Source organism: Nipponia nippon, unplaced genomic scaffold (assembly GCF_047370975.1).
Source record: "Nipponia nippon isolate SJK-2023a ecotype South Korea unplaced genomic scaffold, ASM4737097v1 scaffold_5, whole genome shotgun sequence".
Lineage (NCBI taxonomy): Eukaryota > Metazoa > Chordata > Aves > Pelecaniformes > Threskiornithidae > Nipponia > Nipponia nippon.
The window spans coordinates 2,588,889-2,605,265 of NW_028262369.1; the positions used below are offsets into that span (position 1 = coordinate 2,588,889).

General features: G+C 48.6%; 1 protein-coding gene across 14 annotated transcripts in view; it reads left to right on the top strand.

Moving 5' to 3' along the window:
- The window catches only part of ADCY9 (adenylate cyclase 9), a 102,513-nt gene extending 87,431 nt beyond the window's left edge, over positions 1-15,082 (top strand). For 4 of the 14 annotated variants that reach the window (XM_009477295.2, XM_087732660.1, XM_087732661.1 and 1 more), the window contains one exon: positions 3,555-13,620. In XM_009477295.2, coding sequence (XP_009475570.2) covers positions 3,555-4,743 — 1,189 coding nt within the window. In that variant the 3' untranslated portion in view covers positions 4,744-13,620. Of the gene's footprint in view, positions 1-3,554; positions 13,621-13,724 lie in introns of those variants that run through there. The other 10 variants (XR_015698902.1, XR_015698896.1, XR_015698895.1 and 7 more) reach the window with 10 other exon arrangements.
- Positions 15,083-16,377: the final 1,295 nt, after the last annotated feature.

Below are 16,377 nucleotides of genomic sequence, written 5' to 3' on the forward strand. Positions count from 1 at the left end.
GGCTTTCCAAAAATCTTTATAAGTGGAAAGCCATTATCTTTATGATTTGTGATCAAGCCAAAGGAGATTCTATCTCCGGAGCTCTCACTTGTTCCATATTCAACACACAGCCTGGATGAAGATGCCAAGTTAATAGTTGGGTGTCTGTGCCAGGAAGCACTTCACCACTTTGAGTTAAAGGAACGTTGTCGGCTTAAGATTTCAATTTGAATGATTTTTAAAATTAGTTTTCTGCTGCAGCACTTCATAAAAAGTAGAGCTTAAAAAGATTTGGGGGCATGTGATCCTTTCTGTTATAGGTGTGGGGGTTTTTTTCTTTTCTTTTCATTCTAAATGGTAGCTTCAGGTCATCTTTGATAACCGGCTGTGTAAGATGATTTATAGTCCTGTAGGTCCTGAAACCTTGTTGCTGCAACGCCCAGAAATTTGATTTCCAAATGAGTGAGATGTAATTGCTCCCTCCTTCAGGCTGGCATCGTGGCTTTTCGTACTAATGCTTGTAGCAGTCGCATCGTGATCAAAAATGCCTGTTCTGGAAAAGATACTGCACCTTCTTTTTTGAGATACTAACCCATTACCTTATTCATGAAATCAGGTCAGCTTACAAGCGAGTCACTCATTTCACATGCAGATCTCTAAGGTTGTACGCCCACGTGGGAAACAAGGTCAAGCCAGCGCTCGAGGAGATGATTGAGAGCTCGCAGATGCCGGTACTTCAGGAGTGGTGAATGGGAGGCAGCAGGTTTTTCTTAGAGGCAGATCTTGCGTTCAACACGAGCCGCTCTCTGTAACGTAAAATTTGTGGTGCTTGCCTAATTCGTTTAAGAGGAATTAAAGTACTTTGAGGAGTATTTTGTACAATAAACTGTAAATAAAAAGCCTTTAATGACTTAAATAAATCCCCGTGGCAGGGATGTCTGATGTTAGAGCAGATTATCTGGATCAAACCCATACTCTCAAAGGAGTAACATGTCATTGCTCAGATCCTCTAGCAGATCTCTTCCCACAAGATAACGGGAAATAATGAACCGTTCTGAGAAGAACCTGAATTGTGCTCCTCAACCGACGTTCATTCCTCACCTTCTCCCGCCTCATTTGTTCTCCAAGATCTTTCCTCTTACTTATCCTCCCCTCATTTGGTTTCATGAGCCCATCAAACTGGGAGGACGTTCTGCCACCTGCAAAACAGGTAGCAAGGATTGTATTTCAGGAATTGTTACCGTTCTAGTCATTAATAGAATCATAGAATCATTAAGGTTGGAAAAGACCCTTAAGATCATCGAGTCCAACCATTAATAATAACATAGCCTTTGTCTTAGTTAATAACTTAGCCTTTGTCTTAGTCTCTGACTTGTCTTTCTAGGGAGAAAACGAATAGGTTGATAAGAGAGGTTCTGTTGAGAAAAGTAGTTGTAAGGGAGAAAGGAAGGATTCTTAGTACAGCAACGTGCCAGCAATTACGGGAACCTGATCGTAGGGACCTATTCTGTGAGTTGGGACTAGTCTCCTCCTTTCATTCTTCCCTCGTGGTTTTTTTTAATATCAAACCAAGAAAACGAATATACCTTCACTTCTCCTGGGAGAAGTATATTTATGGTTGAAAACAAAAGGAGTAATTTCCAACATAATATGCGGTCTTAGCTTTAATCTGAAATTCAACCTGTAAGCTCTCTGTTGTAAATATTTTACTTACGGGAAACTTTTTTCTGCTATAGGCTTGCCATGATAAAAGCTAATAGATAAACAAAGACCATAGCGCATGCAAATGTTTTCAGAGATTGTGCACGTTCATCTGTTTCACAACTGTGCTATGTTTTTGCTTCATCACGCTTTTCTGTCAGTCAAATATTTGTGAATGAAGGTTCAGAAAAAGAAATTGGGTCCGTAATAGAGCTCAATTGCTAAAATGTCTGCTTCGATTTCAGAAGTGGAAGCGTGTCCCCCGTGGACAAAAAGAAACAAATTGAACTTAGAAATACAGAAACAAATTTAGTCTTCTCTTCTTGAGCTGTTGCTACAGTTGTGCTTTGAGTTTTCATCTCTTTTGCTAACGTATCATAGAATCACAGAATCGTTAAGGTTGGAAAAGACCCTTAAGATCATCGAGTCCAACCGTTAACCCAGCACTGCCAAGCCCACCACTAAACCCTGTCCCTCAGCACCACATCTCCCCGGCTTTTAAATCCCCCCAGGGATGGGGACTCAGCCCCTGCCCTGGGCAGCCTGGGCCAGGGCCTGGCAGCCCTTTGGGGGAAGAAGTTTTTCCCAATATCCAACCCAAACCTGCCCTGGCGCAGCTTGAGGCCGTTCCCTCTCATCCTATCACTTGTTACTGGGGAGAAGAGACCGACCCTTCATAACGTACCTTCGTAAGAGAAATGTAGACAGCCACTGAGGTACGGATTGCCTTTCTGTTTTTCAAGGAGAAAGGTTGATGTGATGCTTTCCCTTATCAAGCCATCTCTTAACTTGAAAAACTTCAGCATGTGTCTGCTCATATCAATCCTCAAGCTTTGGCATAATTTTCTAGAAAAAATTGCAGTGAAATGACTCCAGAAATCGCTGTATGCCAATCTGTCTGGGTTTAGACTTAGTTTCTAGGATCGCATAGGTGGTGTCTTCTCATATTAAATCGGTGTCTTTGCATCTCTCCAGAAAGTTGAGATTGTAGACTGCAGATGTCTCCTTGTTAAGGGCGGTTTGGCACTGGAAGCATCCTCCGTCAGTGCTTCATAATCTGCACAGGCAGTCGACGAATTGTCAAAAGGATTTGAAATATTACTCTCGATCTATGTGAGACATGACTTTTTTTTTTTTTTTTTCCATCTTGGCACTTTATGAAACTTTCTGTCTCCACCATAAAAAGCTTCAGCGGTTATAATGTGCAAAAGATGTCAACCCAGAGCTCCGTACTCTCTACTTTCATGCAGGAGACATGCAGTTCTCCATGAAGTGTCTTGTACAGGCTTATCTTCTTCCAAAACCTTCATGTGTTAACATTAAAGGCACACTGCAAAGGTTACTGGTCTTGGAGGAGGAGACAAGGGAAAAGCGCTGGGAGTATGTAAAGGAGATGTTTCTGAATATTGGAGGTAATACAAAAAAAGGATAAATTCCACAAAACTTACACACACCCCTCCTATACATATGTACATGTGCGCGTATACATCTAAGCACACACGCAGGCATTATTAGGCATTTTTATGTACGTATTTACATGTGGTGCTTTTAGTTACATATTTAGATATAACGATGACTGTTTCCTTGGTGAAGTCCTTAAAATAGGACTACCGTAAAGGCTGGGCAGTTTCTGTGTTGCTGAACCTGATGATATCCCTTTAAGGAAGTACACAGTGAGTTTAAGAATGAAATTAATGCTTTAGCATGCTTAACAGCAGATAAAGTTATCGAAGCCTATTTTATAATCTAGTATGTAACGTACCCTCCCTACACTTCTTTCTAGAAAAGGATTTCTCCTACGGAGCAGAAATGGCAGTGCCCTAACTGTGTTTTCAGATGCACCTTTCATGTTCTTCCCTTTCTTCTGCTTCCAGCTCCAGAAGAAGTCCGTGCAACAGTTCGGTGCCAAACGACACGAAGAGGCCAGCAGACCTGATCGGTCAGGAAGTGATTTTGGTTTCCTTCCTTCTGCTCCTCCTGGTCTGGTTTCTGAATCGAGAGTTTGAGGTCAGTTACCGCCTCCACTACCACGGAGATGTGGAGGCTGATCTTCATCGCACCAAAATTCAGAGCATGAGGGATCAAGCTGACTGGTTGCTGAGGAATATTATTCCGTACCACGTGGCTGAGCAGTTGAAGGTTTCCCAGAGCTATTCCAAAAACCACGACAGCGGCGGAGTAATCTTTGCAAGTATTGTGAACTTCAGCGAGTTCTACGAAGAGAACTACGAAGGAGGCAAAGAGTGCTACAGAGTCCTGAATGAATTGATTGGGGATTTTGATGAGCTGCTCAGCAAACCGCATTACAGCAGCATTGAGAAAATCAAAACAATTGGGGCAACCTACATGGCCGCTTCAGGACTGAACACCTCGCAGTGTCAGGACAACAACCATCCCCATGGGCATTTGCAGACCCTTTTTGAATTTGCCAAAGAAATGATGCGAGTGGTGGATGACTTCAACAACAACATGCTGTGGTTTAATTTTAAACTTAGGATTGGCTTTAACCATGGCCCCCTCACTGCTGGGGTCATTGGCACCACCAAGTTGTTGTACGACATTTGGGGTGACACTGTGAACATTGCTAGCAGAATGGACACCACTGGCGTCGAGTGTCGTATACAGGTGAGTGAGGAGAGCTACCGCATCCTAAACAAGATGGGGTATGACTTTGACTATAGGGGGACGGTCAATGTGAAGGGGAAAGGTCAGATGAAGACCTACCTTTACCCAAAATGCATGGACAATGGGATCGTGCCACATCACCAGTTGTCTATATCTCCAGACATTCGGGTTCAAGTGGATGGCAGCATTGGGCGATCTCCGACGGATGAGATTGCCAGCCTGGTGCCTTCTGTACAGAATTCTGATAAGATAGCCCATGGCACAGATAACTCAGAAACCAAGGACATCCTTCCTTCCACCAAGAAGCTCCAGAAAGATGCGGTGAGAGCAGAGGAGAGGTGCAGGTTTGGCAAAGCCGCGGAGAAGACTGGCTGTGAGGAAGCGGGAGCTGAGGAGGTCAATGAACTGACAAAGCTAAATATCTCTAAGAGTGTATGATGCACTGTCAGAGTTGCATGAAGTGCTCTGTCAATAGAAACATAAAGACATTTGCAATTGGCAGTTTTCTTTTTCAAGAGAGACCTTCTCAACACCTGGGTTGTACGTTTGTTTTCATTTCAGCGCCTGACGCTGTGTGGATCACAGCTCTTCAGGGCTTGTTTTCATCCATCTCTCTCCTCCATGCCCCAAATCACATCCCAAGCTCCCCAGCTCCCTGTGCAACCATCTTACAGCTGAGTAGAGGATATTAAGTGCCTTCAGATATACTCCATTGGACTCCCTGTCAAGGTACAGAGGCCCCAAGTGAAATCATAGCTTTGGGTATTTATCTAATTTTAAAGAAAAGAAAAGCTGTGGTTATATCATTTTTATTGTTGTTTCTCACAAAACACTTTTTTTGGCTAATGCAACTCCTTGGGTTTTTTATATCTCTCTGAACAATGTTTTACTGTTATCAGACCTTTTGTATGTAAACACACAGACAAATGTGCATGTATCTACCATATGAGACTGACATAAAGTGCCAGTAACGTACCACAAAAGAATGTCTTGGCGAGGGGGTGACACAATTTGACTTTGTGTTGGGCTGGAGGAGGAGTTCTGCAGTGGCTCAACATTTAGTTAAAGTAGGCTAAACAACTGCTGTAGTTTTATTCTCCTTTACCAATGCTTTCTTCAACCTTAATGTGCCATTGTGTGCTTTGGATACACTTCTTTTCCATATAGCCAATGAGTTACTGATATGTGGGAATGGAATAAGGGTTCGGACTTCACCAGCTCTCAGGATAGGTTTCCAGAAGCAGATGAGTGACCGCGAGAGCGTGACAATTCAGGTCTTACCAGTCTAAAGCAGTTTCATGTGACTCCATACCCTAGCTGAATTTGCGAAGGTAGGTGAAGTTGGTATCTCTAAGCTGGTCTGATTTGAGAGAGAGAGAGAGAGAGAGAGAGAGAGAGAAGCGAAATAAATGTTTTGGGAATGCCTTTATTTATTTATTTATTTTATTCCTGTTTTTATTTTGTTTGGGGGTTTTTGTGTGCGTGGGCGGAAGGGAGCAGGAGAGATGAATTGTTAATTGGTTTGATAAGAGTAATACGATGGTGTTTCAGCCTCTTTGAACTACCAACCACTGTGAGGACGTTACCTAGGCAATATTTGTTTCAAAGCTGGTGAAACTTCCGAAGCCACCAAATGCAATTGAGTATCCCAGCTTCCCTCTGTACTGAATCAATGGTGCTGCACAATATTTTTCAGGATTTCCCCCCACACACACTGTGCTTTTGCAGCAGGGAATAGAATAGCATGCTCCCTGCGTGCCACTGAAAGCAGGAATAGGGAAAAATGTCCTTTCTGGTGAGCTGAGAAGCACAATAATTTCCCAGTCCTGCCGATGACTCTGTGCAGGTCCCTGGGACCGGAGACCTGCGGGAGCGCAGGAACCTGCTTGCGCAGAGGGAGCTGCAGGACGGGGGCCGTAGGCTATACCAGTTTGCCCTCTGCATGCTTCCGTCACCTCCGTCACTTACATTTGATGCCCCGCTTTGGATAACATTAAGTATTCACCTGTTCCAGTTCAGCTAACTCCTTGCGAGACCGAATAAAAGGAGAGAATTTTTATGCCCGAAACAAGTTCATTAGCCAGGGAAGAGCTGGTGAAACGCAATGCTGTGTTGTCTGCGTATCGGTGTGGGTTTTAATTCTTTCTTTCCATCAGAACTAAAGTCAGAATATATTGATACTTCTTTTTATTCCCTATGTGATTTTTGGAGTTTGAGTAATAAATATCTATGTGGTGAAGTTCCTAGTCAGCTATTTGAGACCCATCTACACTCCACGGCCAGCACGGAGCCCTTGAAGCCTTTGTCAAATGCAAATCTGTGAGAATTCTGGATCTCGGTTAGTTAAACAAGACTCTGCACACCGTTCTCGCAAAAGCTGCTGTTTATGCGCGTCTAAATTGCGTTTGCTAGGAAAGCTATTTAAAATTAATCTTACTTGCTCAGTCTGCCAGCACACAAAAAAAACAGGGGGTACTCATCTCTCCGCCCTTCTGCCACAGATGCTGTAGCCTGTTTGGGGGCTATTCCTGACAAGCAACAACACAAAGTTTTTATTAATGCACAGTTTTACAGCAGCCTTCCTTCTCCGTAGATTAAAACTTGTCCCCTTCTACCCCCCTCCCCGCAGTGGGTTGCACTTCCAACTTTCAGGTAGTATAACTCTGCAAATACCTCTTGTATCCGACGAATGTATTCTTGAAACCATTTTTAGGGTTCTCGTTTCAGTTAAGCGCGCGTCAGTATTTCTTTTCTTACAGTAGAGAGGAGTTAACGTGTCCAGAATTGTTTACATGCCTTCTAGTGTTATATTAGTGTCTCGAAGTCGTTGAAACCTTTCTCCCTTTCACTTCTTTCTCCCAATTTTAGAGATGACTCTACCCAGCATTTCTCTCTCATTGATCAGCTGTTTGCAATGGCAGGGTTCAGTCGAGGCGTGCCGGCTTCTCTCTCGTGCGAGACACTGCACAATAACTAAACCTCCACCAGCAACAGCCCTGCATCCAGTAAGAGGTTTGCACCCTGTGATTAAACCTGAAAGGAGAAGGTGCTGGAGTAGGGCCCCGGACCCAGGGTGCCTTCCTTCTCCTTCAAGCAATGCGCTGCAGAATACAAAAGCCTCATCCTCCAGCCTAGAAAGTAAATAACGCTCCCGTGCTGTCGTGGTATGGCGCTGCAGGCGTACTGTTGGTTTTCTGGTAAGATTAGAATACCAAAAAAAAAAATACCAGGGCCTCTTTTCTTTGTTGGCACTAAGCAAATAAAATGACTGAGGACAGAGGTATTAGTGGACTCTGAAATCAAGGGCTGTTGTCTGCTCTGGGAACTGCCGGCGACGTTACTCTGCCTTAACTCTGAAGCTGGGAAAACAGCCGTGAAAAGTTGAGTAACGAGCGGTACCCCAGTGTGCTTATTGCCACCAGGACGGCAGCAAGCATTCAACAACAGAGATGGCAGGTCTTCTTGCGGAGGTTTTAAATCTTCTCTTTCATGCAGCGTAGTAACGAAATCAAGAAGCGAAGCTTGCGCCATACGGTTCGGATAGGGAGATTTTTCCCGGCCGCAAGGAGCGAGGAGATGCGTAGTGTTTGTTGTAAAACAGTGGGAGCGGAAGCTTTACACCTTCCCTTTGAAACGATGTCCCAATACTCGCCAAAATTCCTCTGGAGGCGTTTTTAATGGCGTTTTTAATGGCGTTGTGCGGTTCTGCAGTCGTGGCACGTGCGCGCTTGCAGGAGGCCTTGATCAAAGTTCATTCCATTAAAATATCTGTTGTGCTTGTTCTGTTAGTGCCAGCACAAGTCGAACACGGTGTAAAAGTTGAGGAGTTGGCCGGGTAGCTGGGGGCATATTCTGCAAGAATAGGCGGTGCGTTGCTGCACTTCATATTTTTAGGGTGTTTTAATGGCGATAATTTTAAAGTTATCCGGGGGGGCGGGGGGAAGATTGCTGAATATTTGCTAGCCCCGTGTTGCCTTCTGCCACAGTTCGCTTGCGGGAGCTGCTTTAGAGCGTAGAGTAACGAGGAATAGGCTGAATATTTTCTGCGGTGTCGTCTTAATCTGCTGCTAAGACACAAAAATGCTTATTTTTCTCCCAGCTACTTCTGTGAGACAGATTTCTCGTTCAAAAACAAGTAAATGGCACTCCCATTGATTTCTTTCTGGCATTTATGGTTTTTGAGAGGAACAGATTTGCCTGTTATTTCCCAGGATTTGGGGCCGTTCCCCTTTGCTGGAGGTAACGCGAGTGCTGCGAGCGGGGTGGGACGGTGCCGCTGCCCGGCTGCGGCTCCCGCTGTGTCCTGATACAAAGCGCAGGAGGATTTTTGACGTGATAAAATGAGGGGGGCAGAGGATGGACTCCCCAAGGGCTTTATAAAAAAATAAGCATTTGGATACTCTTACTTCAGGGCTAAAACACAGAAAGGAGGCACCCAGAGCAAAAATGAAAGGAGCTGTAAACCAAACCCTGTACCTGTACCAGCTTTTAGGTAAAGAAGAGCTTATTCTTGATTAAAGAGCCAAGCTTTTAGGGTATCTAGCATTTTAAAATTGCTAACTCTAACCTGTTTCTAAAACTTTAATTCTGAATACAACAAAAAAAATGTTGCAAGGGAGCAGTTATTAACTTCATGGCTTTATTTTGCAACATCACAAGAGTCTGAGAGCGCCTGAGGTTGGTTATACCGCGATCAGCTATTTAAGGGTGCAGCTTGGGGTGGGTTTTTTTGCCAAATTTAAAGACTCTGTCTGTTTTCTCCCTTCTTCCCTGCTGTGGTCTGGCTTGCCCGGTCTGGACGGGACGCGCGAGTGGTTCTTGCCTCCCTGCTCCTCGCCTTTGCTAAACTGCGTCTTCCGCCTTGCACGGCAGCGGTTGAACCCTGCTGCTGCCAGGTCGTGGCTTCAGGTGCTGCTTTCACTGCTGTTCGCCTCTCTATTTCCCAGGGTAAAGGGGAAGAGCACGTCTGATCCGATATCTTGGTCCAGCGGTTGCAGCTGGAGCTTTCTCCTTGTGGTGGTGTTAAGCTGCTTGACAGAAGATGCAGAAGAGCAGCAGGCACATCCCAGTAGTTCAATTTAAGAATTCTGTGAAAACATACATTTTTTCATCACACCAAAAGTAGAAAAAAAGTTTTATTATCCTGAGTTTTAGCAAGCAAAAGCAGAAGAGGGTAAGAAATAAAATGCCAGTGTTTGCTGTCAGTGTTGGGATTCGCTGAAGCAGCGTTCCTTTAAGTCCTCTTTTAGTTAAATATTACAAAGCTTCTAAAAATGCAGTAATTATTTATTGATGCGGCTTTCCCGATGGCTGAAATGTCGCAGGGGTGGTTTGACTCTAAATACAGAATGATTTTCATGTGGAAAGAGAAGGGGTCGAGGCAGAGATGCAGGGATCCCCCGGTGCCGCGGTGCTTCTGTCCCGAGGCCCGGCAGCTGCCCAAACCCAGCCGGGATCTCGGAGTAACCCCGAGCCTTGGCTGGCTGAGTGTGGAACAGTTTGGGCAGGAAAGTCATTCCGGCATTTTTTTCCTTCCGAGTTCTCTATACAGGCTGTAGCAGTCCTTGCTTTGATTTCTAGGGGAGCAATGTTTAAAGGGAATAAACCCGAATTACGGTTTGCTGTTGCTGAGACTATCCTCCGAGGCAGCGGCGGTAGGATTCTGCAAAGTCCTGTAAAAAAGCTGGAAATTGTAACCATTCCACACTAATTCCTGCAGATGCCGTGCTCCTCCGGTATTTAGTTTGAGCGGTACAGTGGTCTGAAGAGTTTTCAGGCACGAGCTGTGAAACTGTGGACCGTTTTCTGCTAAAGTACACCAAAAAATGTAAAGGAAACTGGTGAGGAGGAAGACGACGGTCTGCAGAAATGCAGCGTGAGCCGCGTAGGATACAGCGCAACGCTGGGGTTTTGGCTCGCCGTGCGAACGTACGTGGCGTGGGGGATGCTCTGTACGACAACGGCTGCTCCCCGGTCCGAAACCGGTGAGAAAAGGAGAAGGTGAAAGCGAAACGCGGTGTTGGGTTGGGTTTAAGGCTGATCTTTCATTTCCAGGTGTGATGCCTTTGCTGGCTGCCGTAGGGGAAGGTTTCTCAGGTGCGGTGGGATCAGGGAGCCTTAAAATGGGCGTATTTTTTTAAAATCTGCTTTAACGCCACCCTCTGAACTCTGTCCAGAGTGATTAGAAGGAGTTTTGTCGGTGAAAATCGGACACCAGGAGTTTATTCTCTTTGTCTTATTAGGCTTCATTTAAAATCAAACGTCAGGCTCTGAAGAGGTTCGAGTAGAAAATAAAATGGGGGTGAAATATATTGTGTCCTAACCGGCTCAGTTCGAGCAGTGCCGTGGGGAAGGGTTTCGAGGTGCTTCAGAGACACTGGGTAAAGCTCTGGTAGAAAAAAAAATAATGCAAGTTTTCTGTATAAAACCTTTTTCAAGTCTCTATCAGGCGAGCTAAACTTCTGTTTTCAGCCCAGCTAAGCGGCTGGGCTGTACGATGCGTATAGAAGTGTTTGCTGCTTACCTTCGAGAGCCAACGTTAGCTTTTGAGAAAGATTATTTTGGAAAAAATAGATCGGTAGAAGATATTTAAAGCTTTTTTCCCCCCCTGGTACTTTCTTGTAGCTGCTAAACATTTGCTGGCCTCACCAAGCCGCCCAGCCCGAGGAGCAGGAGGCAGGCGCCCGGTGTTTTTCCAGACGCAAGGCGTTTAACATCGTTTTAGCAGCTGTTCCGCGCGCGCGTCTCCAAGTCGGGAATCGGTGGCGAGGAAACAGTCGCTCATGTTTTACACTTCTGGAAAGGCCCCGGGGCCGCTGGGTCGGCTTCTCGCATCTTAGCCTTTACGTGGGTTGTTCTGTTCTCTCCCTCTTTCCTGGCTCGCTGCGACAACACGTATTTTAATCTCTGGAAGTTGCAGCATTCACTGAATCTGAAGAACTGCAGAGAAAGGTCGTGGCTGGGAAGAGTTGCTAAAATTTTCAGTTTCAGCTCTAACCGGTGCTGCTCTAACCAATTTGTCATCCAGCGGCGCGCAGTGAAAGTCGGAGCCGAGCGTCCCAGCGGGCGACCGCTGCCAGCGCCGCTGCCCGCACGTCCCCGACCTGAGCGTCGATTCTCAAATCCTCCTTCAGATGAGGCAAACCGAAGCGAGTTCCTTGAGTTTTTCCTTCTTTTCTCCCTTAGTCGCTCATGTCTTTGCTTCTTTCTAACTTAACGCATTGGCTAAGTATTAGTTTGCCATTGAAAGATGGTTTGTATTGATTTGTTGTTGAAAGATTTAAGCTCAGGGCAGGGAAAATGCCGCGTGTGGTACATCTGCGGGTATGCCCAGAGGGAAGATGCCTCTTTGGCGTCTTTGAAACTTCGCCTTTATTCGTGTGAGACCAGAGCTTCATTTGTGATTCATTTCTAATACCGCCTGTACGACTCCACCTCGCTGTTGCCCCTAGGCGTTGTCCAAAGGAGGGGCTTTGCGGCATGGCAGTGCTCTGCTCTACGTCGCCGCCTGAACCAGGCTTTGGCCAGCGTGCAGGTACCGGCACGGTCCCACCGGCACCGGCAGACGTTTCTCTTCATGTGTAGTAGTTCAGGAGTCCACAGTTACCAGAGTAACCTTCTCCCTGATTTAATTTCTTCTAGTTTTCAGAGACCACGTTGAGGAGAGAGAGAGAGATGTATGCTGAGGCAGAGATTTGTTATACCCTACTGCGAGTACAGCTTTAAACTTCCAAAGTAATAAACTCTTTAAAGCCAAGAGCCTTAACAATTCTGAACATCTGCTGAGAGACAAAACACCATTTCAAGCTGGCGCTGAATGCTTGGGAATTTTTCTGCTCGATGGCGGGCGTCTCCTCTTTGCGAGGAGGCAGCGGCAGCATCCAAAGATGATACGGACCTTGGCCACCCTCACCGAATTACGGCGGAACAGGCAGGCAGGCTCTCAGGAAAGTCACCTCGCTCCCCGGGGCTGGTGTGGTGGCTTTATACATCGCATTGCTCGGAAAATCTTCCCGTGAAACAGTATTTTTAACGTAGTGTAAAAAGCTGTCTTTGCCGGTGGCAGGGGCTGGATTCCTCCTTTCCCACCCCCCGGGCTCTTTCTGGCCTGCGACATTGGGATGAAGGAGAAGGCAGAGATGTAGATGATGGGAAAGCTGGGAAGGAGCTGGACGTGCCCCTGGAGCCGGACCCGGCAGAGCTGGCGTGGAGGAGCTGCCGTGTCGGTCCCGCAGCGGTGCCCGGGCAGCAGCGGGCTTCGGTAGCCGCCGGCCGGCCGGTCGGTCCCCCCTCAGCTGGCGTGGCGGCGGAGGTTTGAGCCGGTCCACAGCCAGCCCGACGGCTGTCGGATGCCTTTGGAAATAAGTCTTCCCTCCTGGCCTGGTGGTTTCGTTTCACGTTTTTGGGTGAGCAAATTTCAGCCGGTTATTAAAAACCGCGCGCTAGAAACGGAGGCGCTGCTGTCTGACCACGGCCGGGCCGCGCGGCGGGTTGGGTTGGGTTGGGTTGGATTGGGTTGCGGTCGGGTCCATTCCGCCTCGGTTTCTACGGTATTGCACCTACACGCAACCCTGTCTACGCAATCGCTGTGCGTAAAGAGCTGCGGTAGCCGATTACAAACGGCCTGCGAGAAGTTCTTCTCCAAGCGAGAAACTCAAATCAGGGTTGGCTTTGCTTTACCGCGTCGCTGTCGGCGGGCGGCGGTGCGGCCCGGGGGCCGGCGCGGCCTCCCGCCCATCCCCTGCTTTCTTTAAGAGCTGCCTCCGCAGTATTACCGGGGAGGTCAGCGCTGCCTGGCCTTGCAGAAGCACACGCGGAGATCGTACAGAAAGCGTTAATTGTGAGAACATTATTGAAACATTATTGAATTAGGAATCGAAACATTAATTGAGAACAGTTTCCAGTTAAAAAGAAGGAAAAGAAGAAAAAAAGGGCAAATGAAAACATTTTAAAGTCTCCAGGTTAGCTGGAAATTGTTTCTTCATGACGTCTCTGTTTTCTTTCTCTTCCCGCCCCAGCCAAGCCCGTGTCCCCGCTACCTTCTCCCCTCCCTCGCAAAACGAGAGAGAACTGGCCTGTTTACACGCACCGCTGGGGAAGCTGGCGGCTCCCGCCGGGGCTTTGCCGGGGGACGGGGCTCCCTCGCGGCGGCTTCACTGTAAATATTCTGCCTACGCTTCGTGGAGAAAACCGAAATGGAAAAAAAGTTGTATCTGTGAAATATTAAGCTATATATGTATATAGAAAAAACATGTATTATCTCTGACTCGTTACTACGGCTCTGTAATCAATTGTATATTAAACTGTTTTACTGTATGGCAGATCATTTCACGCTATCTTAGATGTAGAAAAGCTGAGAAAGTAATTCACAATACACTATGTCAACTTAAAATTGGTTTGCTTTTTTATTTTTGCTCCAGCACGACTTCAAACGCAGGCCCGTGCCGTTTGCGCATTGTTTCGAAGAACAATCGTTTGGAACGGAAGTTTTTTCAGCCCTTTGTTTTGGACCGGGCTTTTTCCAATGTTTCTTTGATAAATCACGAAACCACCGAGTCAATTTTTGATGAGGTGCATATTTAGAAGGCGTTTTAAATGCAAAGGGAATTTGCCGCGTAGACCCGCTGCGCTTTGCTGTGTTGGTTTGGTGGTAAATGATCTTCAGCTGCCCAACGCCAAGTTGAGAAGACGACTCCTTCCTAATTTTTCCTCATTTTAATACTGCTCTAAAGCATTGGGAAGGGGCCGTGCGGCAGCCCGGCCAGCAGCACCCCTGCAGCCGTCGTGGCGTCCCCGCCGCCTCCGGCGGGAGGGCTCGGCAGAGAGCTTTTCCCAAAAAAGTGGGGATGAATTTGAAATAGTTATTTTTTTCTTTAGCAGAGAGCGTGGATGGTTTATTCTGGAATACCAGTGCCTTATTCAGATTCTCTTAATCCGCTCGGGAAGTGGAGTGAGGCATTGTTATTCTGCAGTAGGAGCCTGAGAAGAGGAGCCTTAATGCTTTCAGAAGCTGAACCTGTCCGGCCGACGGAGCCGAAGGCGTTGGACTGCTGCAGGCGGCTCAGCGGCAGAGCCCTGGGCTCTGCCTCGCTCCCTCGCACGCGCCCCCCCCCTTTAAGCACCCCCTTGTACGTTCGTTGGGTTTCACTGGGGGGGGGGAAAAATCCCTAGTGAAGCCCCGAGCCCTGGCAAAGTGAGGTTTTGACCTGGAAGATTTGAAGGTTTCCTCCGCATCCGTGGCCAGGCGCTCTGCTCCTCCTGCCCGCTGCCGGTCAGAGACCCGCAGCCACCGCCGCCGGCAGCACCAAACCTCTCCTCTCCGCGCGTGCCGACGCCGGGGCCCTGCGCCCGGCAGCTTTTCTCCCGGTCCAGCCAGACGTTTCCCTTTCCCCTGCTCTCCCTGCGGGCCGCGGCACACCCAGAGCTTTGTCCTCCTGCAACCGCGGGGCGGTGGAGGCCGGATTCTCCAAAGGTGCCGATTTATTGCTTTCCCCCATATTTTAAATAGGTTTGTTTTTTTTCCCAAAGACAAGGTAAGTATCAGAGCACACGTGTCGCGGTGCGGTTGGCTCCGCAGCCAGCGGTTGCACCGCGTTCCTCGATGCCACCCCAGGTTTTGAATGCCAGTAGTGTGTGTAAGCCATGCTCCTGGGTGTTCGCCTTCTGTTGTAGGGGAAAACTGTTCCGGTGTTACCCAGCCGGGTTTCTATTGTAGATCGTGGTGATTGTCAACTGCCAAGGGATATTTTTTAATAAATCTTATCAAGGCATTTCAAATAAATCCAGGCTTCCTGTTTTCCTTTTCAGTTCTGCGTTGCCTTCTCCCCAGGTAAGCCCGCGTGGAAGTTTCTTCTCTGTCTGTGCTTTGGTTCATCGTCCAGAACGCATCGGACGCCGGCGCTGGGTATATTGAAAGATTCACCCGGCGTTTGTTTGGGTTACCTGGGGGCTGCGGGTACAAGAAAAGCCCAAAGATCTTCCAGGGAGGCGTTTCGCAGCGGTTCCCAAAAGGCCAGGCCACCTTTGTCCGTAGGCAGCCTCGGGGGGGCGCGGGGGACGCCGAGGCCGACCTGGAGGCCCTTGCGTCTCTCCCATCCGCAGGCGCTGCCGCGGATCCCACACCTCGGTCGCACTGCGGCAGCGGGGAGCTCCGCAGGAGCCGCTGGTTTCTTCCTTCTTTGTCTTGCGAGGTTGTTCTGGATGCCCGAAAGCGAAGGATTGACTTACCCCTCGGGTGCGGTAGCGCGGTGCGGAGGTGCCAGGCTGGTGTGCGCCGCCCGGCCGTGCTGCTCTGGGGGTCGGCCGCTCCCGGGAGCCACCATCGGCTCTGGGGTAATAAAGAGAAGCACACGTCCGCCTGGCCCCAGGGCGTGCTGCCGTGGCACCCGCAGCCGTCTCGCCGTCTGTGAGCCCTGGGTGGGCGGCTGGAAGCTGCGCCCGGTGATTTTTCCACGGAACCGGAGGGTGACGGCTGGCCTGCGCTCGGCAGGGCGCAGGAGTGCCGGCCGCCCCCGCCTCCAGTGCCCTGGAAGGCGCTTGAGGAGCAGATCTGCCCGCTCCCGTCCCGGTTTCCCTGGGGCATCCTTGGGGCTCCCCAAGCTCCAGCTGCTCCCGTGGTTTCCTGGGGCTGCTCCAGCTCCCTCTGGGGCTCAGCACCTCTGCTCGAGGGGACGCCCGCCTGCCTCCTGCTGCTGCGCCATCGCCGAGGCTTCACCCAAGGGCCCCGCCGACGTTGCCAGCCCTGGACCCGCTTCAGCTGCGGCCCGTGGGTGCGGCAGCTCCGGCGCTCGAGCCTGGCTCCCCGCACCAGCGACTGGCTTTCGTTTCCACACCATTTAAAAAGCTTTTCCTCCATCTCTGGGGCCAAATCTTTCTTTGAAGCAATTATTTTTTCCCCAGCTCTCCCCGGTTTCATGACGTTTCAGTCCAGCCAAAGCCCGTACGCCATTTGTGTTCAGGTACCGTTGCCACGGAGGCACCCGTCGGCGGCATCGTGCGGCGCGGATCTGCCACAGCGCTTGGGGGAGCGGGGACCTGCCTCGGCTCTGCTCGGCCAGGCCGCAGCCGGCTTTT